We start from the raw sequence: 26,145 nt of genomic DNA, 5'->3' as shown, positions 1-26,145 counted from the left end.
CGGGATTCCCTCTGCAGGCGGCGCTGTGGGGGCTCAGGGGGGACAGGTTTTGGTACTCACAGTATCAGAGTAGTCCTGGGGTCCCTCCGGAGGTGTAGGATCTCCACCAGCCGAGTCGGGGTCGCCGGGTGCAGTGTTGCAAGTCTCACGCTTCTTGCGGGGAGTTTGCAGGGTTCTTTGGGGCTGCTGGAAACAAAGTTGCAGCTTTTCTTGGAGCAGGTCCGCTGTCCTCGGGAGTTTCTTGTCTTTTCGAAGCAGGGGCAGTCCTCAGAGGATGTCGAGGTCGCTGGTCCCTTTGGAAGGCGTCGCTGGAGCAGGATCTTTGGAAGGCAGGAGACAGGCCGGTGAGTTTCTGGAGCCAAGGCAGTTGTCGTCTTCTGGTCTTCCGCTGCAGGGGTTTTCAGCTAGGCAGTCCTTCTTCTTGTTGTTGCAGGAATCTAATTTTCTAGGGTTCAGGGTAGCCCTTAAATACTAAATTTAAGGGCGTGTTTAGGTCTGGGGGGTTAGTAGCCAATGGCCACTAGCCCTGAGGGTGGGTACACCCTCTTTGTGCCTCCTCCCAAGGGGAGGGGGTCACAATCCTAACCCTATTGGGGGAATCCTCCATCTGCAAGATGGAGGATTTCTAAAAGTTAGAGTCACCTCAGCTCAGGACACCTTAGGGGCTGTCCTGACTGGCCAGTGACTCCTCCTTGTTATTCTCATTATTTTCTCCGGCCTTGCCGCCAAAAGTGGGGCCTGGCCGGAGGGGGCGGGCAACTCCACTAGCTGGAGTGTCCTGCTGGGTTGGCACAAAGGAGGTGAGCCTTTGAGGCTCACCGCCAGGTGTGACAATTCCTGCCTGGGAGAGGTGTTAGCATCTCCACCCAGGGCAGGCTTTGTTACTGGCCTCAGAGTGACAAAGGCACTCTCCCCATGGGGCCAGCAACATGTCTCGGTTTGTGGCAGGCTGCTAAACCTAGTCAGCCTACACAGATAGTCGGTTAAGGTTCAGGGGGCACCTCTAAGGTGCCCTCTGTGGTGTATTTTACAATAAAATGTACACTGGCATCAGTGTGCATTTATTGTGCTGAGAAGTTTGATACCAAACTTCCCAGTTTTCAGTGTAGCCATTATGGTGCTGTGGAGTTCGTGTTTGACAGACTCCCAGACCATATACTCTTATGGCTACCCTGCACTTACAATGTCTAAGGTTTTGTTTAGACACTGTAGGGGTACCATGCTCATGCACTGGTACCCTCACCTATGGTATAGTGCACCCTGCCTTAGGGCTGTAAGGCCTGCTAGAGGGGTGTCTTACCTATACTGCACAGGCAGTGAGAGGCTGGCATGGCACCCTGAGGGGAGTGCTATGTCGACTTACTCGTTTTGTCCTCACTAGCACACACAAGCTGGCAAGCAGTGTGTCTGTGCTGAGTGAGAGGTCTCCAGGGTGGCATAAGACATGCTGCATCCCTTAGAGACCTTCCTTGGCATCAGGGCCCTTGGTACTAGAAGTACCAGTTACAAGGGACTTATCTGGATGCCAGGGTCTGCCAATTGTGGATACAAGAGTACAGGTTAGGGAAAGAACACTGGTGCTGGGGCCTGGTTAGCAGGCCTCAGCACACTTTCAATTGTAAACATAGCATCAGCAAAGGCAAAAAGTCAGGGGGCAACCATGCCAAGGAGGCATTTCCTTACAGTAACCACTTAACCAATCCAGTCAGACAGTACAGTGGGAACTCACTGCCTCTAATTACAAGTGAGGAGAGAAATATATGGGGACGTTTCTCCACTTTTGCTTATTTCTGTGCATGTTCCACTAGGTACTAAACACTCATGAAGTACCACTTACTAACCAGGTACATCAATCAAAAATCAACCATTAGGACAAACATATCCTCCTGAAATATTGGACCCTCTGTGTATATTTAAGAGCGCTGTGTAACCCTAAGATTCTGTGGATTTCCCTAAGGTGTCCAACTGGTACACTGAATGTCGACTGTTGTGAGTTGGCATTATAAGGAAGGGATACTTTGGAACAGGTGTGGTCTAAAGGAAAAACTACATACTTTCTAACCAAGGAAACCTAAGTTTAAATGCACCTTCTCCACTGTTGATGTTTCTGTGACTTTAGCTCTGATTTTGGAGGAGTGGGTTACTCTGTCATAGACATGATGGATATCCCATCCACCGTATTACCATCCTATCATTGCCTATCATAATATGGTAGATAGGATATCCATCACGTTTATGATGGCATAACCCATCCGCCAAACTCTAAATCATTCCCTTATTACCTAGTCTTATTGGCCAAAACACGAAGGGCCTGATTACAAGGCTGGCGATACGAAGACCACCAACTTCATGGTGGCGGTTGGACAGCCACGGCGATATTACGAGGTTGGCTTGCAGACCCGCCACCCTACTGCTGCCCCACCAGGATCTCAGATCCAGAAGGGCTGATGGCGGTGCAGGTTGTGATCAGCTAGAGCAGCACTGAACTCAGCGCCGCCCTGCTGATTACGACCTAATTCTTCGCCAGTCTTTTCATGGCGGTTGAACCACCATGAAAAGGTTGGCAGAGAACAAGTTCAGGGGGCCCCATGGGCACTGTCCATGGCTGTGGCATGGGCAGTGTAGGGGTCCCCCTGCCCAACACCCTCTCAATGTGCACTGTCTGGTGAGCCGGCAACATTGCTGCCGCACCTTTGCCACTGGGCTGACTGGCAGAAGCCTTGGTCTACACTGGTCAGCCCAGTGGGAAAGTCGAAATGGAGCTGGCACAGAAATCACCAGCACAGCGGCGACCACCCCATCGGGGGTTTGGCAGATGGGTGTTTCCGTCAGCCAAACTCCTAATCAGCCCCTGAGTGCCTACAGACAATTCGGTTTGCCAGGTTTAGTGAGAGCTACAAACGAAAATGCATTTAAGGGCGCATTACGAACCTGGCGGTCTCATGACTGCCCGGTTCGCGGTGGCAGTTGGACTACTGCCCATGTGGTGGTCTCAGCACCATATTACGACTGCAGCAGGTGGACTGTGGTCCGACCACCAACACTGCCAGTATTAGTCGTTCCGGCAGTCACAGCAGTCCTAATCCACCAGGGCAGCGTTGCAAGCAGAGCTGCCCTGGGAATTACAACTTTATTCTCCGCCCTCCTGGCCAGCACCGTTCCAGACAGTGAAACATTGGGAGGGTTGCCAAGCGGCTTTATTACGGGCTAGAGACAATGCTGTAGGCCATTTCCCACTAGGCTAAGGGATTGGAAACTGGTTTCTGCCCACTGACCCAGCAGGAAACTCGTAATGGGCCCGACAGGGAGGCAGCCACAATAGCAGCAACCTCCCCGTTGGGATTTTGGCGGAGAGGCTTTTCTATCCGCTGAAATCGTAATAAGGCCCTTAGTCATATGGAGCTGAAGCAAAGCTCCTGACTTCCCCTGTTGTGAGGGTATTCTTTCCATGAGCGTCAATTCACCAAAGTGTCAGGGGTAGCTGAAATACATCATATGAGCAATTTCACACACACACGCTTATACATATGCCCACATTCACACTTACACACACTCTCTCTCTCATATAAACTCATCTGAAAGCATACACACACCATACATTTAAAAAAAGATTTTTTGCACTTACCTCTGCCAGGGAGTCATATTCCAGATATTTGTACTCCATGTTTTATTACACTGTTACTGTATACCGAAACATTATTTACTATGAATGCAATAAAAAAATTGCAAGAAAATAAAGAGTGGAGTCCCAATCGATGGGTTGTAAAACAAATGTTATGGGTCACAAGAGGAAAGACAGGGGTCACAGCAGCGAGTCCTGGCAATCCCTAAATGATGTTCAATTCCTTCTCTATCACAACAGCCAGTTAGCTTGAAAAATAATGCTGCTGGAACTAATATATGAGATGGTTCTGTCTCAAAGAGGACTTCATGAATTGCACTACTTGAGTGCACAGAGGGTTCCTTTGTAACTGTGATCATATACTTGATTTCACTACATGTAGTTCTGCAATTAACTGCCATAACCTTAATGCTGCACTGTACTAGGGGAATTGGTGTAACACAAAAATATATGATCTCCTTCAAACTTTGTTGAGGGCAATGACCACTCCCCAAACTTGACTATGCCACTGCCCTCCATAAACAACATTTCAATTTTAACGACCATGAAATCCTCTTGTTCGGTCCCCTCACTTGGTAATAGTGGGGTTCTGATCATCAGGCAGTGCCCATGCCTTCAATTGCAATTACAGGAGGGTGTTCACCTGCTCTAAAAGCCTGGGGTCCTTGGTTCAATGATAGTGGATCTCTGAGCTGTAGCCAGAGTGATCTGCCAAAATGTAATTTAAAAAATATTGTCAAGTCAAAAACATTTCGGGACAGAATATAGAAGGTAATAACATAGGCCCTCGTTACGACCCTGGCGGTTGGCAGAGAAGTGGCGGTCTTACCGCCAACAGGCTGGCGGTAAAAAAATGGAATTATGACCATGGCAGTTGCCGCCATGGTCATCCGCCACTTCTCGGTTCCGATCGCCAGGGCGGAGATGACCGTTGGGCTGGAGACTTGGGTCTCCAGCCCGGCGGCCGTCACAAGACCGCTCGCGGTATCACGACCCGGCTGACTGCCATGGATTCCATGGGGTTGGGAACCACCATAAAGTCCATGGCGGAAAGCACTATCAGTGCCAGGGAATTCCTTCCCTGGCACTGATAGGGGTCTCCCCACCACACACCCGTACCCCTGAGTCCTCCCCCACACCTCACACCCCCTGTCGCCCCCCAAAGGTGGCAGGACCCCCCTCCCCACCCCTACCCTCAACATCGCAACTCAGACACACACCGTACACGCATGCAGACACCACCAACACACATACCCGCACACATATCAACAAACATGCCAACAGGCACACACACAGACATACATGCACACATCCATTCAGACATACATACAGACAGACTCGCACACATTTCCAAACACAACACACCCCTGCATGCATACACGCACTCACACACCCCCTCTACATACTCACACGCACACCTCCATGCACGCACACAACACAAAACACCCCCCCACCCCTCTCCCCTAACGGATGATCAACTCACTTGGTCCGCTGATCCTCCGGGAGGGGACGGGATCCATGGGGGCTGCTCTGCCGGCAGCACCCCGTCAACAGAACACCGGCATGCTGAATCACGGAACGTGATTCGGTGGGCGTGTTCTGTTGATGGGGCGGTGGAGGTGGAGCAACCTCCACTTCGCCGCCGACTGCCAGTATGGCTGCTGGCGGCTCTCCGTCCGAAAAAGGACAGAGGGCTTCCAGCAGTCATAATTTGCTGAGCAGAAAACCGCCTGCATTGGCGGTCTTCAGCACAGCGGTCCCTCTGCGGTCTTGCAAAAAGACCGCCGAGGTTATAATGACCACCTTAATGTTTAAGCCTTTTATTATCATATTTATAGTTAAATAAATGTATTAATTTGTGTTTGAATTTATTATTTTAATGTTAAGTATGTTCAGTATTTTTATTTTATTTGATAATATATTTTTTTTATTTTATGTCAATTTATTTTGATGGATTGTTTTGGTTTGTAGGGGAGTAGGGTCACAGCTTTTTGAAATATTGATTTTGTAATTTGTTATAAATTTATTTTTATACGTTTTAAATTGGTAATTAGATAATTATGTAAACACTTTTTAGTTATTTAATAGATAATTTTAAAAACAAGTTTTTGTTATTTGTTAACTAGTCATTTAAATATTTGCTTGTGATAATCATTTAAACATATTCAGTAATTTATAATAATTAGCATTTTTTAGATAATAATTAATTTTGTAGTGTTACTATTTTTTAAATATTGTGTATTGTTATGTTTTCTGTTATCAATTTAATTTGTTTTGTTATTTTAGGCTAATAGTGTGGCAAGTATTTTACATCCATTTTTCATATTTTTTAATTGCTATACGTTTTTACGTAATTCTATTAAAATGTTTAAATGCGAATTCCATGTTTTTAGTTTTTAATATTCATGTACATTATTTCATGCTACATTTGTATATGTTTATGGAAATATATTTTATGTTTTTTTTATATATATGTAAATAATTTGCATTAATTTAAATTAGGGATAATTATATCAGAGCTTTCTAAAATTTAGCATTTTCTCTACTGGAGTTGAATAATAGTTCCGACCCCTCCAAAAGCCAATACTTACCCTTACTTTTGCTTACGTTAGAGTGGGAATAGTACATCTGACACCTCCGTAGTTCAACACTTTGCTTACTATTGGTCAGGTTGGAGTGGGTGTAGTGAATATGATCCCTCCAAGTCTGTTTCTTTATTCTGATTTTGTAGTTGTATTAGCATATTTTTTGTTTTGATTTTAAAGTTAGTTTAATGTAAAATATGTGTTTATGTTTTTGAAGTATTTTTTTTGTAATTTAGTTTTATCTTAATGTTATTGTATAAATGCTTTAAGGTTTGATGCTTGTTATTGGAATCATTTTTTTAGTTTTGTTATAATTTCTGTTTAAATTATATCTTTATATGTTTATTTTTTATTATGTTAAATTACACATTTGTATTTTATGTTGGTACGTTATACATGTAAAACATTTTTTACTGTAAGCATATTTTTAAAACGTAATATTTTTTAAGTTATTATACGTTTTAATGTTAATATAGTGGACAGTAGTTAAAAGTTGATCATGATCTTTTTTGGGACACAATTGTAGTCTTCCATATTTTATTCAAAGTATGTAAAGTCGATATTTGTGTTCTTGATTTTCTTTGGCGATATTTTTGACACAAATATTTTTGATGGTGATATATAGTTAAACAACCTCTCTCAGTGTGTAGGCCCTCATTTTTAATGTCAATGGGGTTCTCATCTGCACCAAAATCTTGGGAAGTCAATTTCAATGACTATGGCGGTCTAGCCTCCTACCAGGGATGCTCTTCCACTCAGGGGGATACAGGATCCTCTACCAGCTTGTTCACTCCCACTTATGTTCCTGGTGAGGCTGTTACCTCCAGCACAGTATTGCATGCTTGGTGGTCAAGACCCAATAGGCCCACATTCCTCACGTGCCTCTTTGTTTCAGTAAGGAATAAGCCATTCTAGGCTTGGTTTCAACTATATGATTCCTACCTGGTCTCATGTGCCTGTGGTCCGCAAATGCAATTCAGCAGCCCTCATTTTTAATCACAGTCAGGGCCGAGACTGCAGTTTCATAAATCAGGCATTATGCCCTATGACTTCCTCAGGGGTGCAATTCGAAAAGGAATAACCTCATCAATCTCATCAATTTCCCTGAGGAATATGAAGAGCTTATCGCAAATTTAATGAAACATATGTTGGAACCCACTGGAACACTGTAATTAAACTTGCTGAGGGACTAATCTAGAATGCCCCTTTCTTTTCTTTGGATTGGATTTGGTATGATAATCATGAGATTCAGAAAATTAATGGATTTATTGTTCTGCTTTTAATAATAACCAAGGACCACAGAAGTGCTTCACTTTGAATACCCAGGGTCACAAGTTTGCATATTGTTGTCCATTCAGAAAGATTACCTTTAACAAGTTTACTATTTTATGATACTTATATGAAAAGTGTGGGTGATGTGCATACATAATCCCCTTTGCTGCCCTTTTGTTTCTCTAGTTTATGAAGTGCTTACTTTAGTGCTTGCTCGATTTCCCATCCAAGATCTGGCAATATATCTCAATTGATATACTGGCTCCTGCATGTTTGATCTGTAGGAGGGAATACTGTCAATATATTATCGTTGGCAGGAGTCTTCAAGGCCCTCAAGTGAATACAACAAATGGATTTTGAAAACTGAGGGCCTTATTACGTGTTTGATGGGCCAACCGTCGGCCTGCCAGACCCATGGGGACGAAACTGCTATGGAGCTGGAGGTCTCTCCCCCAGCCCAATTACAATGTTTCCACTGGCTGACCGGCGGAAATCTCCATATTAGGAGGTTACAGCTGGTCAGCCCAGTGGAAACAGTGCAGCGGCACTGACTTTGCCAAGGCCAATGCCATCGCCCATAGGGTGCCCAGGGCTATACCAGACAGTGCACATACTGAGGGTGCCGGGGGCCAAAGGGGGGGCCCCAGCACTGCCCACAACATGGTTGCGGACGGTGCAGGGCCCTAACTGTGGCTCCATGCACTCTCTTTGTGCCAAACTTTTCATGGCGGGACCCCGCCATGAAAAGGCTGGCCGAATGGTAAGTCTTGATCAGCACAGTGGTGCTGAACCCAGCACCGCTGCGACTGACCACGATTTCAACCGCCGCCAACCCTTTGGGATCCATAATCCTGGAGGTGTCAGCGGTTTAACCACCAGGGTTGTAATCTGGAAGTCTGATCGGCACTGCTGGTTTGGCGGTCCCAAGACCGCCAAACTCATAATAAGGCCCTAAATCTTATTTCAGACATGCAACTTGGTGAAATTAGATTATGACTACTGACTAGGAGATTCAAGGCCTCAATACCACATTGGCGGTCCTAGGATTGCCAATGACACGGTGGTGGTTGGATTGACGCACTCCAGGTGGTCCGACTACCACATTACAACACTGGTGGTTGGACCGCCAGGGGACCGCTGTCCTCGCCAGGAACATGGTTCCCAACGGGCTGACTGCGGTCGGAGTCTTGGTCAGCCACGGTGATGCTGAGTTCAGTTCCACCACGCTAATCATGAATCAAGTTTCTACCAACCTTTTCATGGCAGGGACCCCGCCATGAAAAGGCTGGCAGAAACATAGTGCAGAGGGAATGGGGGGGACCTTGTCCAGCACTTGCAGACAGTACACATTCCGAGGGTGCTGTAGTGCTACAGTATTGGCCAGTAGCACTGTTCCCACTGGGCTCACCGGTGGGAATGTCATAATATGATATTCCTGCCAGTCAGCCTGGTGGGAACATCGTAATACGACTAGGTGTGATGCAGCTGGGTTGATGGGCGCCTCATCACCACCAGATTGTCCGACTGCCAAACCCGTAATGAACCCCTGAGTAAAAAGTAATTTATGAGCTGACATTTTGTATTTTGGTAAAGGTGTAACTGAAAGTGCAAATCCTCTTTGTATCCCTTTATTGGGGGAACTGACAACTACCAGATAGACTGAATGAATCAGATAACCCCATCATCCCAAGAGAGGTTATATCACCAGGGATTTACCAGTGTTTCTGGAATACATTAATCAACCTGTTTGTTTTCACTGCCAATTGCCAAATTGTGCTTGAAGTAAATGGACTCTAAAGCATGCATGGAAGGCGTCATTGCCTCCATTGTCAGAAGGGTCTGATATATGCAGCTCTCCCTTTCCACTAATAATGTCCATAATGCTATGTCTCCAGGAAAAGTTGTTGGAAGTAATAGTGGTACGTCTCCTTTGGCCCGGAGTGATCGATAACCCTAGTTTAGAAGATTGCACTACCCATTAACCCTTTTGCTATGTTTAGTCTTGCCAGTCAGGAAGGCAAAAGGGTGATGATGCAAACAGTCTATCTCGAGAATTAGTGGTCCTCATTTAGCTGTCCCGAAGACCTTCAACTCTGAAATTCTACAAAAACTGCTTAAAGGTTTTTCAGAATTGCTGGGTACACAAGGAACTTATTCATATTTCTTATGATTTCCACGCTGCCATGCAAGGTTTACTCAATGATACTTCCTTAAGTTTATCTAATGGTCTTCAAGGTATGCAATGACTACCTTTGAGCAATGAGAGAAATTGTTTTCAGTGGGAGGAGAAATGCTGACATTTTGTTGGCTGCAGTTGTGTCCTGTATTAGCTCAAAATAAAATTATTAGTTCCTCCTTGGAATCATCCATTAGTGTTACATGATACTCAGACATATCCTTTTGAACCATTAAGAATTAACCAGTTCCTGCCTACAAACACAGTGGGCTCCATTATGAGTTTGGCGGACAGAAAACTGTCTGCCAAACTCCCAACAGGGTGGCCGCCGCCTATGGGGAGACCTCCCCGCTGGAGCAATAATGGGTTTCCTACTAGGTCGGTGGACGGGAACCTAATTTTCTGCCTGACGGCCTAGCAGGAGACAGGCTACCGAATTGTCTCCGGCTCGTAATCGAGCAGGCATCAATGCTGTTACCTGCAGGGTGCACCAGCGCCCTCGCAATGTTCACTGTCTGCAAAGCAGATAGTGAACATTCCGAGGGTGCTGGCCAGGGGTGCCCCTGTCCTTCCCATGCCAAGTGCATGGGCAGTGCAGGAGCCTCACTGGGTCTCCCCTGCACCCGTTCTCCCCCAGCCTTTTCATTTCATGGCGGTGCTACCACCATGAAACTGCTGGCGGGGAAGGGGGTTGTAATCCCCAGGGCAGCGCGGCTTGCAGAGTGCCCTGGCAGATTAGGACCGCCACCATCCTCCAGACTGTCGGGATATGAGATCCTGGTGGAGCTGGTGGTTCCATGGCGGTCGGACCGCCAGGGTTGTAATGTGGTGGTCGGACCACCACATTGGAAGCAGTCCAGACCGCCACAACGAGTGTGGTGGTCTATAGACTACCGCACTCGTAATAAGGCCCAGTTTGTCTGGTACAGAAAATGGGGCTTTGCTGCACAAAAAAACACTTTGTTAGGGATGGTCAAAGTTTATGGTTCTGAAGTGCACTTATGATGCTGAAAATCTGACATCAAGATAGACTTCTGGTTATTCACATCCCTCTACTGAAAGAATTCTCACCCTGATCAACATACATATGAGAAGGGCAGAGCTAGTGGTCTTTCCAGGGATCTTAAAGGGAGCAAACACCCTCATATTTAAGAGACATGTAGTGGCAGGGGTTTCCAATGAAGAACAATATCTTCCTTGTGAGGAAAGAAAAGTTACATCTGCTAATGTACTTCTGTGTATCTTTTACGCATGAAAAATCTTCTAACTGGTTGAAATTATACATCCATATATTTTACACACTGGTGTCCTTTAGAAATTATTCTACCAACATACATTTCATCAAGTACTCCTGAAATTCCTTATTATTTGCTAAAAAGTCAGAAATCCATTCAAACTTAAGAGTAAGTCAACAAGAAATAACTTTTAAACATGGGCTTTTGTTTATCACCTCTCTGACCCATGAGACAAAAATTAAAAGCGCTTGGAGACATTCTAAATGTCTATGTAAATAAATGAAATTCAAAAGTAATTTGGCAAAACCAAATGAGAGGAAAATGTGATTATTGTGTATTTTCTGCTGAAAACCACCTATCCTCTTTGTGGAATAGTTAAATGGTGTGCTATTAACTTTCTTGATAACTGGACAATCCTGTTTTTTCTTGAGCCCAGGATGCACAATTAGTGTGTGATCCCTGGTAAAAGTATCTGCTGTGTTGATTAAGTTAAATTACAAATGACTGCTGAATCTCAAAGAGGCACCATTAGTGGGGAAATCCAAGATAGGGGGTATTAATATGGTCAGTTTACCTAAATTAACAACATGTCCTTTTTGGGTATATATACAGAGGAGATATTTATATGACCTCAGAAAAACATTTAAAAACGGGACACATGGAGGTGTGGCTTTGAGCAGAACACAGATCCATGGGAACCATGCTTGGAATTGCTTGAAAATGTAGAATAACTTATCTCCATGTCCTTAATTTAGTTTTCAATGCAAATCTTGGGATGTTTTAAACTACCTGTGTATTTGGTCACATGGCATCACTGCAGTAACAGACATACAATTATGAATATGCCATACTGTAGAGATATGCCGACAAGCATCATGGCATTTGTCTAGTGGAGGCTTTCACAGTTTGTGGTTACAAAGAGATGGTGATCTGAACTTGAGATTGTGCTTTGGCATTTGGACACAGTGAGACAGTAAAATGTTTAGAATCAGAGAAGGCAAATAAGGGGGCTGCACGGCAGTGGATGCTTTGAAGTCTTTTATCAACATCTGAATGGGTTTTAAAAGAAGAGAAGATCCCTTCCTAGTGCTGGATAGTGGTTTTGGGAGTGAATTGTGGTAAGTTAAGCAGGGTGTGGGTAAAAAAAATATAAGGACCATTCTGAGGGATTGGAACATGTCTATGGCAGAACAATAAAATCAATTTTTCCTCTTTCATCTTCAGTTTTCATCTTCGCAATATTTACCAAATTCATGTTTGCCAACAGAAAAGAAATACTGAATTTACCTGCGACATGGACTCTGAAGTTCAGTTTCTGTCCAGCTGCCTCACAGGTGTACTCTCCAGCATCTTTCTTTTCTATCTGCTCCACCACCAACCGGCGGGATTTGCCGTCGCTTTCTACCTTTAACTTCTTGCTGGAGGTGATCAATTTCCCATCCTTGTACCATTTCACCTCTGTCTTCACATGGGACACGTCACAGCTCAGGGTGGCACTCTGTGCCAGAATAGCCTTGACCTCTTTCTGCACCTTCTCCTGGTTTGCAAATGCTGCTTCTGGCTCTATTGAGTCAGTGAGAAACAAATATAAACAAATTAGAAAAATCGTAAAGATAAATATTTCTAGTTTCATATACTGACAGGGGTATTGTAAGCAGCCTTCCCAACAATGAAAGCAACAATATTTTCTCGGTATAGTTGGTCACCTTTTAAAGACAATTGCTGCATGGTCCCTGTGGCTGTTTATCACTACCACTTAATTTTGAAGTGTATCTGTGTCACTAGGGAAGGTTTGTTAAATCTACAGGAACTAAGATCAGCCAGTATTCTGGTAACATGCAATTATATACATTGGGTCTGATTCATAAAGGTAAACTTACACGTTTGTGTAATGTTTGATATTCACAAAGGGAGTTACGAATTGTATTGTTATGAGTGCGGAGGCACAACTTACTTTTGTGAAACTGTACGATTGTTTGCAATTCACAAAGGGATGTACGAGTAATATATTTACAAGTGGAGGGTCTTCGCCCATAAAAAGACCAGACAGTCCTATCTTTGTATATGCGTGGATTCTGCACGTGTAAATATACAAGGGGACACACTGGCAGCTCCCAAGGAGTGGGGCAGGACTACGTTGCCCACAAGCCCTGTGAGTCAGCTGGAGGAGGGGTGGCCGTGGATTTGCACCAGATAGGCACTATATATTGTGGTCCCCCTGTCCACAGCATGGGATGCCCCAGCAACTGCCAAGGAGTGTGGCAGGACTACAGTGCCCACAAGCCCTGTGAGTCAGCTGAGAGGAAGCAGAGGCATGGATTCATGCCAGTCGGTGCTATATATTTTGGTCTCCCTGCTCACAGCACCGGACACGCCATCAGCCATCAAGGAGTGGGGAAGGACTGCATTGCCCACACGCCCTGTGAGTCAGCTGAGAGGAGGAGGGGCTGTGGATTTGAGCCAGTTGGGTGCTACATATCGTGATCTCCCTGCCCGCGCCACATGCGTGGGAGTGTGCCAAGGCAAAGACCAGGCCAAGAGCGGACCCGTCTGCGCCCGGACATGTCCAGACAAGGCTGGGCCCACTCTTTTGGTTGGTTGATGTTGGGCAGCTGAGAGGGAGACAAAATGTATAGTGATTTGAAATTTATTTTTTGGTGCCGATATACATCAGGGTTCTCTTTGCAGAGAAAAGTAAATGGCCCACAAGAAAGCTCTTATACTAAGGCCATCACCAATTATCTGACCATTGCTATGGGGGCCATCAACTCAGAGATTAGCTCGGTTGGGGGAGAATTTGTGTTGCAAGGAAAGCCTCATGCAGGGTGCATAAGGCTGCTTCAAGTCTGCTAGGATGTAAAAATATAAAAACTGTGAGTCCAGCTGTCACTCTATCAGGCAAAGAAATGGGTGGAGCGATGGATGCAGTACTTACTCATTTTGAGGGAATATCTAGAAAGGGGGTTGGTTAACTGGAAGAGGATGGTCAGCTAACAACCTCCTCCCACCCATCTAAAAGGAACAAGGGGAGTCTGTACCTCCACAGAGGGAATTGTGGTCGCTCCCAACCTTAGTCCCTGTATAAAAAACACAGACAATGGGGTTTCTAGGGCTAACAAAAAGAAACAAACTGCTAACTTGAAGGTGCCATCTATGAAAGATCTACAAAATTTTGAATCACATATAACCACTCACTTTTCAAACCAGATTGACAAATTGGAAGGTATGTTTAATGACTTTTGTGCTAAAGTTTTGTCAAGTTTGGAAAATCAAAAATGCAAATTAAACGAACTTGAGGCCCATACTCAACAGTCCAGATTAACTCAGGGAAACCAGCCAAATCATCCAGGTTGAAGCATAGATGAGCCCCCTGTAATTATAGACAATATCTCTTGAGCAAGCTGGCAAAACCAATAATCCTGTAACAAGGGGTGGGGCAGGAAATCCCCTTGAAAATAACAGGGAGGAAATAACTGGTATTGGTGAAGGCCAGAGAGTCTCTGTGATTATGGAAAATACCTTTCCGCAGTTACCACCTGAGTGTATTCCATACATAATAGTCCTAAAAGATGTCCTGACTTTATCATCGTCTACGAAGGGCGGTTATTCAGCTTTAAAAAATAAGAGAATTCACTGCCGAAGGAAAACTCTGGTTGGTCCTGCGGTTTGTCAGTTGAGATTCTAATGGTAAGAAGAACCCCCTGGATTGGCAAATCAAGATTCTAATTGTAAGAAAAAAAAACTGGACTGGGCCAGGCAAAATCACAACTGGACACTGTGTGATTAATAATTTTGAATCTCCTAACATGGTTAGTGTTCTCCTCATTTACCTGTATAATTGGAATCAAATTCCAGGATCAATTCAGACGTTGCCCCTGGGTTATTTCTCTAGACCCCTGGTTCTCCTAATTAATAATACCACCTGAAATTCCATATGCCCTGTAATACAGGGAGTGCAGAATTATTAGGCAAGTTGTATTTTTGAGGATTAATTTTATTATTGAACAACAACCATGTTCTCAATGAACCCAAAAAACTCATTAATATCAAAGCTGAATATTTTTGGAAGTAGTTTTTAGTTTGTTTTTAGTTTTAGCTATGTTAGGGGGATATCTGTGTGTGCAGGTGACTATTACTGTGCATAATTATTAGGCAACTTAACAAAAAAAAATATATACCCATTTCAATTATTTATTATTACCAGTGAAACCAATATAACATCTCAACATTCACAAATATACATTTCTGACATTCAAAAACAAAACAAAAAAAAATCAGTGACCAATATAGCCACCTTTCTTTGCAAGGACACTCAAAAGCCTACCATCCATGGATTCTGTCAGTGTTTTGATCTGTTCACCATCAACATTGCGTGCAGCAGCAACCACAGCCTCCCAGACACTGTTCAGAGAGGTGTACTGTTTTCCCTCCTTGTAAATCTCACATTTGATGATGGACCACAGGTTCTCAATGGGGTTCAGATCAGGTGAACAAGGAGGCCATGTCATTAGAATTCCTTCTTTTATACCCTTTCTTGCCAGCCACGCTGTGGAGTACTTGGACGCGTGTGATGGAGCATTGTCCTGCATGAAAATCATGTTTTTCTTGAAGGATGCAGACTTCTTCCTGTACCACTGCTTGAAGAAGGTGTCTTCCAGGAACTGGCAGTAGGACTGGGAGTTGAGCTTGACTCCATCCTCAACCCGAAAAGGCCCCACAAGCTCATCTTTGATGATACCAGCCCAAACCAGTACTCCACCTCCACCTTGCTGGCGTCTGAGTCGGACTGGAGCTCTCTGCCCTTTACCAATCCAGCCACGGGCCCATCCATCTGGCCCATCAAGACTCACTCTCATTTCATCAGTCCATAAAACCTTAGAAAAATCAGTCTTGAGATATTTCTTGGCCCAGTCTTGACGTTTCAGCTTGTGTGTCTTGTTCAGTGGTGGTCGTCTTTCAGCCTTTCTTACCTTGGCCATGTCTCTGAGTATTGCACACCTTGTGCTTTTGGGCACTCCAGTGATGTTGCAGCTCTGAAATAGGGCCAAACTGGTGGCAAGTGGCATCGTGGCAGCTGCACACTTGACTTTTCTCAGTTCATGGGCAGTTATTTTGCGCCTTGGTTTTTCCACACGCTTCTTGCGACCCTGTTGACTATTTTGAATGAAACGCTTGATTGTTCGATGATCACGCTTCAGAAGCTTTGCAATTTTAAGAGTGCTGCATCCCTCTGCAAGATATCTCACTATTTTTGACTTTTCTGAGCCTGTCAAGTCCTTCTTTTGACCCATTTTGCCAAAGGAAAGGAAGTTGCCTAATAATTATGCACACCTGATATAGGGTGTTGATGTCATTAGACCACACCCCTTCTCATTACAGAGATGCACATCACCTAATATGCTTAATTGGTAGTAGGCTTTCGAGCCTATACAGCTTGGAGTAAGACAACATGCATAAAGAGGATGATGTGGTCAAAATACTAATTTGCCTAATAATTCTGCACTCCCTGTAGATAGGCCAACCTTTAATGTGGAAGTCAGAAATTATTTTGAAGTATTGACCCCCTTGGAAGATTTGGACTGACTCTGCCCCAAAGTTGGTTTAGTAGCCCAGAACTGTTCTATCACTGATGTGCTATGCATGACTGGGGAACCTAACAAGTTTGGGGCATGAGGTGTTTCCCCAGGAAAATTAGGTTCTGAGCTTAGTAGATCCTAAGGACACACCAAGTAGGACTGTGGCTGATAGATGAGTGTTGAAAAGATGAAAGTTGGATCAAGAAGGTATGAAATCTGGTCCTTTATTGAAGCATCCCATCCACAGCCAACTACACTCTCCTCCTCTCAGCTCTGCTCTCATCCACTAACTCCTTCTTAGGATGCAGACCTGTTGCAGAAATTTTGTGACCTAAATAATCCACCTCAGTTTCCTTGAAATGACACTTTTTCAACTTAAGTGTGAGACCATGATCTCTAAGGATGGTAAGAACATTCCTAACCCTCTCGTCATGCTCAAACATTGAACTTCCATATACCAAAATGTCATCCTGAAAACACTTGACACCGGCCATGGAACCAAACAGATTATACATCAATCTTTGGAAAACCGCTGCTGCAGAGACTAATCCAAAAGGCATTCTTAGAAATCTGTATGTACCAAAAGGAGTGATAAACGTAGTAAGATCACGTGAATCAGGATGTAGCATGACTTGGTGATATGCTGAGGTTAAATCAAATTTCGTATAAAATCTAGATCCAGATAGTAAAGTGACCATTTCCGTGATGTTGGGTAAAGGAAATTGATCACTGATGACACATTTATTGAGATTTCTCAAATCCACACATAACCTCAGCTCACCAGATTGTTTCCTTGCTACTACAATGGATGAAACCCACTCTGATGACTCCACAGGTTCAATGATACCTTCACCACACAGTCTCTTAATTTCCTTTTCCACATCATCCTTCAAAGAAATAGGAATAGGTCGCACTTTAGCCATAACAGGGACTGATCCTTTCCTTAATTTTATTTGATGAACATTAATAACAGAGATTTAATAATGTTGAATGAATGCCTGCAATGTTCCTTGAGAGAATCATAAGACCTCATTGTGGTATATAATCAATTGTAATATTAATGTAGATTGTTCTCTTTGCTCTGCTCTCAGGCCGATGTCATAGTCTGACATCATGTAGAATATGGAATGTTAGGAAGGTTTGATGAGAGCAGAGCAAAGAGAACAATCTACATTAATATTACAATTGATTATATACCACACAGAGGTCTTATGATTCTCTCAAGGAACATTGCAGGCATTCATTCAACATTATTAAATCTCTGTTATTAATAATGCAGACATTGCTTGCTTCCATGCAACGTGGTCTATTGAGGATTTTTGTGTAAATGGATTTCAAACCCTACGTAGTACAGCTTTGGGAAGTTTGGGGGGATAGCCATTTTGCATCCTGTAAAACTAACTGGTCTTTCTATCAGGATAAATAATTTCACTCCTTATTTCCAGTTGGTGTTATTGCAGGTCCCGTACTCCTTTGACATTATTTTAGTCACCCTTTATAATAACATATTTGACGCATGTGTTACCACTGTAATAGATGAACTTGAGGATAGCAGACTGGGGCTGGGGCATGGTGATTGGCTCTCTAGCTCCCAGGCAACCTGAGCCCTCCTCTAACACCTGCACCGGGCCTTTAGGTTTTCAGAGGGAACCCCAAGACCACCACCTCCATTTTGTGAGCCCAACTTTTCCCTGCGCCCAGTGATCAAGAAATCCTCGGAGACTGGTAGGAGCTCCAGACTTTCTGGGAAATCTTGTTATTTGTTAGAAAGTGTTTGTATTGTTACCCGTGCCTGTATACTGTAGGCTCCCTGTGTTTCAGCCAGCTTGGCCTTTTTAAACTGCTGTTTTTTTTACCTGTGAATGTTTGAAATTTCCCCCCTAGTTTGTAGCAAAAGACTGCATAAAGCTAACCGCCACCCCCCCCCCCCCATTTAAAAAAAAGGCTACATAGACCTCAGTGGCTAACCAGAGTGTGTTTAGAAGACTGCCTAATATGTTTCTGTGATTTAAATTGTGTTTAGAAAGTATCTGCACCACTTGTTTTGCCATGAAAAAGCCAAATATCTGAGGGTGCAAAAGCAGTATTTCAGTCCTTTTCAATCTGTCCCTTACCTGGAAAGTAGACTCTGCTAGCTTGGAAGTGTGAATTCTGCCTCGCTATATCCAAGGAAATTGTGAATAAAGCAGCACATCCCTCCTTCCATCCACAGGGGCTTGGACTTGGTGACTGGCTCTCCAGATCCCAGGCAATCTGAGCACTCCTCTAACACCTGCAATGGGCCTTTTAGTATGTGGAGGGAACCCCAAGACTGCCACCTTCATATTGTGAGCCCAGCTTTGCCCTGCACCCTAATACAGCCCAGTGATCAAGAACATCTAGGAGGCTGGTAAGAGCCCCAGACTTTCTGGGAAATCTTGTTATTTGTTAAAAAGTATTTGTACTGCTACTCATGCCTATTTACTGTTGTCTCCCTGTGTTTTAGCAAGATTGGCCTTTTTAAACTGCTGATATTTACCTTTGACTGAAATTTCCCTCCTAGTTTGTGGCAAAAACTGCATAAGGCCAACCGTCACCAACCCTTTTAAAAAAAAAACAAAGGCTATATAGACCTCTGTGACTAACCAGAGTGTGTTTAGGAGACTGCCTAATCTGTTTCTGTGATTTAAATTGTGTTTAGAAAGTGTCTGCACCACTTCTTTTGGCTTGAAAAAGCCAAATAGTGCGCGACAAGCAGTATTTCAGTGCTATTTCATCTGTCCCTTACCTGGAAAGTAGACACTGCTGCCTTGGAAGTGTGGATTCTGCCCATCTGTATCCAAGGAGATTCTGAACAGGACAGAACCTCCCTCCTCCCTTCCCCAGGGCTTTGGGCATCAGTTAAGGTGGCCCTAATATAAGTTTCTATTGGTTGTTGCATATGTTGTTGAGATTGATTGATGGGACTACTATTTCTATTGGCCTAAGGATTAGGGTCTGCGTTCTGATTAGTACTAGGGTTGGGATTCCTATTGGTCCGTGGTTTTAGGGTTTCTTTTGGGATTGGTACTAGAGTTGGGATTCCTATTTATCTGTAGTTTTAGGGCTTCTTTTGTGATTGGTACTAGGGTTGGGATTCCTTTTGGTCCATGCCTTTAGGGCTTCTTTTGTGATTGGTAATAGGGTTGGGATTCCTATTGGTCTGTGTTTTTAGGGTTTCTTTTGTGATTGGTACTAGGGTTGGGATTCCTATTGGTCTGTGCTTTTAAGGTTCCTATTGTGATTGGTAATAGGGTTGGGATTCCTATTGGTCCGTGGTTTTGGACTGAGGTTTTAGGGTTACTGTTGCGATTGGTAGTCAGGACTAGGGGTGTGATTGGTTAATATGGCTGGGTCTGTCATTGGCTATAGGGTTACAAATCAGATTGGTTACGGTTACCGCTAGGTTTCTATTGGCTAATAGAGCTATTTAAGCCTAGGGCTCAGGGAGTCTCCGTCCGGGTGTCACGGCTGAGGGCAGAGAGGACAAGGGCAATTGCCGGTTTAGGCCTGTCCAGGACTGAGCGTACCTAGGGCCAGAAATGCTGCCCTATTTACCATTTATCAGAAAGGACCTTATTCCCTACATATCCCGTCCAACATCCAAACACAATATCAGCAAAGGCATCCAACTGATGCACCACAAACAGACCATATAAGGATTGCAATGTCTCATCAACCAGCACAAAACCCCACATACCACACCTATAAATATAGCCACCAAAACTACAACAGTAAGACACCTTCATTCTCACACCAAACACAACTCTGTTCATTCCCACTAACACGTCCTGCCATCGCCCACACAACACAGAACCACATTATACATTAATTTTAGCCATCCAGACACACAATCCCTGTTGATACAACCCAACAGCACTGTCCTCTATTTGCTCTTTCAAGATCCCCTTTTATAATGACAATACCTATACCCAGACTTCCATCACTGCATCCACAAACACTGTCCCCCTCTCTTCACCATTTACACACAACCATACAATCCTTACACTCCACTTCACCACACATATTATCTCTTCCAGTGATAAATACTAACACAAACACCCCTAACCCTTGGCCATCCTCTCTTACACACCTCATACACTCTTTTCCAAAACACATCAACACCCCCTGTAATATTCTAATACCACTCACCAGCACTAACTCACATACAAATCCTTCACAGAATACCACTACATCAATATCTCCCCTCACTATTCCACAAAAACAAAACAAACCATGCATCAGCAAAACAAAATAACACAAACCTTTATACTTTCCGTCACACCCACTCCCAGCCTCATGACTACACAAATAATACAAATCCTGCCCAATCTTTACTCTTAAATTCTCACTCTTCACAAGCATCTACCACAAGCACCCAACACTCCAACAGAGCAACATTCATTCACCCGCCTCTCATCCATTGCACAATTTAGAGCCTTACATTATGACCCACATGCTCCTCCACCACCCCTAACCCATACCCCTTCCACACTAAACTGACGTAAACAAAATAAACAACATGCCACAATTAACAACTTTGCGACCCCTTGTCTATTACGCAAAAGGGCTACTCTACAAACAAACTACATTCATCGTGTCACTCTCAGCCACCAAGTCCACCACCAACACACACATACCCAACAAAATGCCTCCAAAGCCTCCTGGACGAGGAACACTATATAGAAAAACAGGACTATTGTGACCCTCAAACAGTTATCACAACTAACAACACAACTGCTACAAGCTCAAAATATTCTGCTCAAACTTCTCCAAAACAAAACAGCACCACAAACGCACATTTCCTAAACTGCCTGATCCTAAATGCTCGATCACTCTAAAAAAAAAACAAGCACCACATCTACAACCTGCTCACTGACACACAACCTGACTTACTATTCGTAACGGAATCATGGTTAGACGATGACATGGCCCTGTTGTTGCATGAAGCCGTTCCTCCAGGCAATCAAACCATCACACAAAACCATATAGGCAAAAGAGGAGGTGGACTAGCTATTATATTCAAGCAAGCAATAAATCTCTGTAAAACATACAACATTTCCATTCAAGGATATGAAGCCCTCCTCACCAGATGCAACCCTACACCAACTTCTTCCTGTAACTTTTTCCTCTTTACAGACATCCACCTAAAAATTCAAAATCTCCAGACACTTTTCTAGATACGGTCCCAAACCTTATAACATTATACTCAAACCTATGCATTCTTGGGAACCTAAACATTTGGTTTGACAAACCCAATATGCCCCATCCAAAGCTATCAGCACTGGCCTAGTCACAGTGAACCTATATCAGATTGTACACAATCCCACACACATCGCTGAACACATCCTAGATGTCATTTTTGCAAACCCTGAACTAGTTACCGTTCAAAGCATCACACCAATCACATGGTCAGACCACCTTTTGGTAACTTTCCGATGTAAAACACCACAAATCAACACACCCCACGGCACCTTACAGACATGCACCTATCGACCATGGCGCAAACTCAATTTTGAAGACTTACAAACACAACTAACAGCCAACACAGATCTAGACACAATTAATTATGTTTCAAAACGTTATGAGTGGCTACAAGAAGCTTTCAATATCCTAATACCACTCAGAAAAATTAAACAGGACAAATGAAAAGCAACACCTTGGAGAAACACAGAACTTAAAAAGATAAAGCAACGAATCAGAAAGCTGCAACGGACGTGGCACAAAACAAAAAACATTCAAGATAAACTTTAGCTAAACAAATTTAACAGAGTATACAAACTATCAATCAAAAAATCTAAAAAAGGTACTACTCAAACAGAATTTTAAATGCTAAATCTTCAACTAAAGAATTGTATAAAATTCTCAATGAATTTCGAAAAACTAAATGCATGGAAGGAAGTAATCCCTCTACTCAGGATTTTGCAAACAAAACTGGCAACTCATTACACAGCCAAGGCAGACACACTGGACTCCTATATAAAACAAAAGAAAACCATCAGTTACAAGCTGTTTCCTAAAATACCCTCCAGGAGTAAATCAACCTAGCCTGTGCACTCCTTCAAACAAATATCACAAGGTGAATTTATGGATTTGGTCAAAACAAGCAGGCCTTCCGGCTGCCTTTCTGACCCTTGTGCACCACACATCTTCAAGAACATTCTTTTATCTACTTCTGCTGCCACACCTGTAAGAAGAGTCATCAGTAACTCATTCAGTACATGAACTTGTCCTGAAGACCTGAAAAAGGCATACATACAACCGTTATTGAAGAAAACAAACCAAGACCCGCATGACCCCAACAACTACAGACCAATTACAAATGGACCTTTCCTGGGCAAACTGATAGAAAGAACAGCATTTGCCCAGATGTCACAGTTCTATACTTTCAGACTACCAAACTGGATTCCGCCCAGGAAGAGGCTCTGAATAGGCACTCTTAGCAATCTGGGATGATCTTAAAAACAGTCAACCGTAATGGAGTTGCCGCACTACTTCTTTTGGACCGCTCAGTTGCCTTTGATAGTTTTGACAATGAGACTCTAATTCAAAGACTCCACAAAGCCGGCATAGAAGAAACTACTCCTGACTGGATTACATCTTACCTTCAAAACAGAACTAATATTATCTATTCTTCCCTCTTCTCGTCCAAACCCAGGGGTCCCCCAAGGATCAATCATCACACCTATGCTTTTCCACATCTACATGACGTCATTGCCAGAAATGATCAATGATTTTCAGCTCACATGTTGCAACTATGCAGATGACACACAAATACTACTTAAATTGGAATGCTCCAAAGACATTGAAAACTCACAAATCTTCAATTGCCTCAGAGCCGTTGATCAGTGGATGATTTAGAGCCATCTCAAACTGAATGCTTCCAAAATGGAAATACTCACATGTGGCGATCGGAAAAATTATGATCCACTGTGCGTCTGGCATGACGATCTGGGACCACCTCCTCAAGTGTCCAAGGAAGTTAAAAACCTTGGAAGTACTATGGACTCCAAGTTAACAGTAAATACCAAAGTAGACAAATTAGCACAATCAAGCTTCATCACCTTGAAGACTCTACAACACATCCTCCCCACCCCGGATTTCCACACAAGGTGCAGGCTACTATTTCTTTTGTGCTATCTAAACTGGATTATGCCAATGGCCTCTACCATGGATCATCTCTATCTAATATGAGAAAAACTACAATGTATTCAGAACTCCGCTGCCAGGCTACTATTACATGTAAAGCCACAAGCCCAGAACTCCCCTGCCTTGAGAGCATTACACTGGTTACCGGTTGCCAGAAAATCCACCTTCAAACTGTTTTACATCACCCACAAAGCTATACATGGAACAGGAACCCTTTTCATCAGAAACAAAATAATCAAATACATTCAACAAAGAAACATCCGCTCAAGATGGTCACCCCGCCTTAAAACATCACCATACAAGAAAAGGACAATAGGTAGTACATCCTTCTCTGTTCAAGCAGCCAAACTATGGAATTCATTACACCCAAATAGAGGATCCATGGATACTATCTTGCCTTCAGAAGGCTACTCAAGAGTTGGCTCTTTCTTTCATAACCATCATATCCAAACAGCAATGGACTGCATATGCCTGTGTTGATAAATATTTATAATCTGATTATGTGTATATTCTAGATATGTATAGGTCTTTAAGAAATATGTATAGTTACTATTTCATAATAATAAATGTTACACATACTCTTTAAACCTGTTTAACAAATGTATATATACTCACAATTAACATATATATATGTGTGTATGTATGCGTGTGTGTGCATGTATATTTATTTATATATATATGTAGGTGTGTGTATATACATATATATGTGTATATTATTCTATGTTTAACTTATTCATAGGTCATTGCATAGCTCCTAGATAAGTTGTTATAAGAGATACTTATGAATCCCTGCTTTTTTTGTATCACAATGAGCACATTTTATCTTAACTATTTAACAGCAAGCATTTCACTATTGAATCATTGAGGAAACATAAATGAATGTCAGAAAAGTACTTTTATTAATTAACAAGAATTATTAAAAAATCTTGAAAGTATGTGTTTATACAATACAACTTTACTTCTCATATTATTATTCCGATTATTATATTCCTTGCACAAACATTCCCTTACAATGTATTTACATATCTATTTATTTATTACTGTAGTCCTACTGTACTAGAGAAAATAAATAAATAAATAAAATTAAATCGATACATAAAATTAGAAAAATAAATAATTAAAATTTAAAAAATATATATACATTTTACTCTCTTGTAAGCTTTACTCTGTCTCCCCATCACCCTATGTCTCTATCAATCTATCCTCTATCCTCACTCTGACTCATCCCAAACCCATTCTACTACTTTGATCTCCAAAATACCCCTGCCTAAGCTCTTCCCTCCACAACCACATCTAGCTCACCCCAAACCTCAGTTTACTACTCAGAGCTCCCAAACAACCCTACTAAATTCTCCCTCATTTTATCTCACCTTTGACTCATCCAAAACCCATTCTGCCACTATGATCTCCCTAACCCCTTTCCACAGACTGTTCCCTCCTCCATCTCTCCGTTGCTCTTCCCAAGCCTCATCCTATTACTGTGAACTCCCAATTAACACGTCTGGATTCTTCCCTCCTCTATCCCTCCATTACTCTACTCAATCCCACTAACAAACTCACATATCCTCTGCTCACATTAACTCATTCTAATACTAATACTGTACTCATATTTCCCTATACCAATCCACCACTAATTCCTCTTGGGTTCTGGAGTAGCGTGCTACTCACCGAAAATCACTTCAATGCCTCGTCAGGGGTAGTAAGTGCTATATAAATACAATTACAATTACGATAGCTTGATGAAATTTCAAGATTGTTACCCAAAAGAGACACTATTAGTTTGGGCAGGGGATTTCAATATGAACAACTTGACAACAGTGAGTCATCAATCTGTGGATCAAAAGTGTTAGAGGGGACAGGTGTGCTACACTTTCAGCATGCCCCCTATGGGATTTTCCAAAACGTTTTGGGTGGATTTGGCACTGCTACCCCTTACCTACAATGGGGCCAATATTGGCAGTGATATTGATTTTATTATTTTGTTCTTGGATTTAACTGTATTACTAGTGGATTATAGTTTCCTATGTAAGTGACCGTAATCCGCTTGGTTTGGTAATTGACTTACACATTTCAGGTGTTACAGGACACAGGGATAATTTGCCTCTAACTTCTTTACTTAACAAGGGCATTAGGATAAGAAGGGACAGAATACATAAGGAGGCCTTCTTGCATAAGCTTATTTTAGATAATAATCAAGCAATCGTATTATTGACCTCTTTTGATGAATCCCTGTAGCACATATCAGCAGCCTTTTTTTACGGTGAGGGGCTTACTTTAAATAAAATCTCTAAAAAGTAACCTGCTTAAGGTTGCTTTTGTCATGCCTGTACATCAGTGTTGTGAGGACTCTTGAACCCAAATTGGATCCCCTTATTTCTTAGCTTCATTTTAGATTTCATATTTTATAAGTTTAGTTGCATGTCTTACAGAAATGAAATTTTGCACACTCCACTTCACTTGCATGATATTATTCTAGGAATATATTGTGCGCATTGCTTGTTTTAGTTAGCCT

The 26,145-nt window shown here is 42.9% G+C and overlaps 1 protein-coding gene across 2 annotated transcripts in view; it reads right to left on the bottom strand.

Moving 5' to 3' along the window:
* Positions 1 to 26,145, bottom strand: part of OBSCN (obscurin, cytoskeletal calmodulin and titin-interacting RhoGEF) — a 1,961,032-nt gene that overhangs the window by 1,741,784 nt on the left and 193,103 nt on the right. For both annotated transcript variants that reach the window (XM_069211034.1, XM_069211033.1), the window contains exon 12: positions 12,178 to 12,453. In XM_069211034.1, coding sequence (XP_069067135.1) covers positions 12,178 to 12,453 — 276 coding nt within the window. The remainder of the gene's footprint in view (positions 1 to 12,177; positions 12,454 to 26,145) is intronic.

This window comes from Pleurodeles waltl, chromosome 10 (genome assembly GCF_031143425.1).
Source record: "Pleurodeles waltl isolate 20211129_DDA chromosome 10, aPleWal1.hap1.20221129, whole genome shotgun sequence".
Lineage (NCBI taxonomy): Eukaryota > Metazoa > Chordata > Amphibia > Caudata > Salamandridae > Pleurodeles > Pleurodeles waltl.
This window is presented reverse-complemented; position numbering and strand designations above follow the sequence as displayed.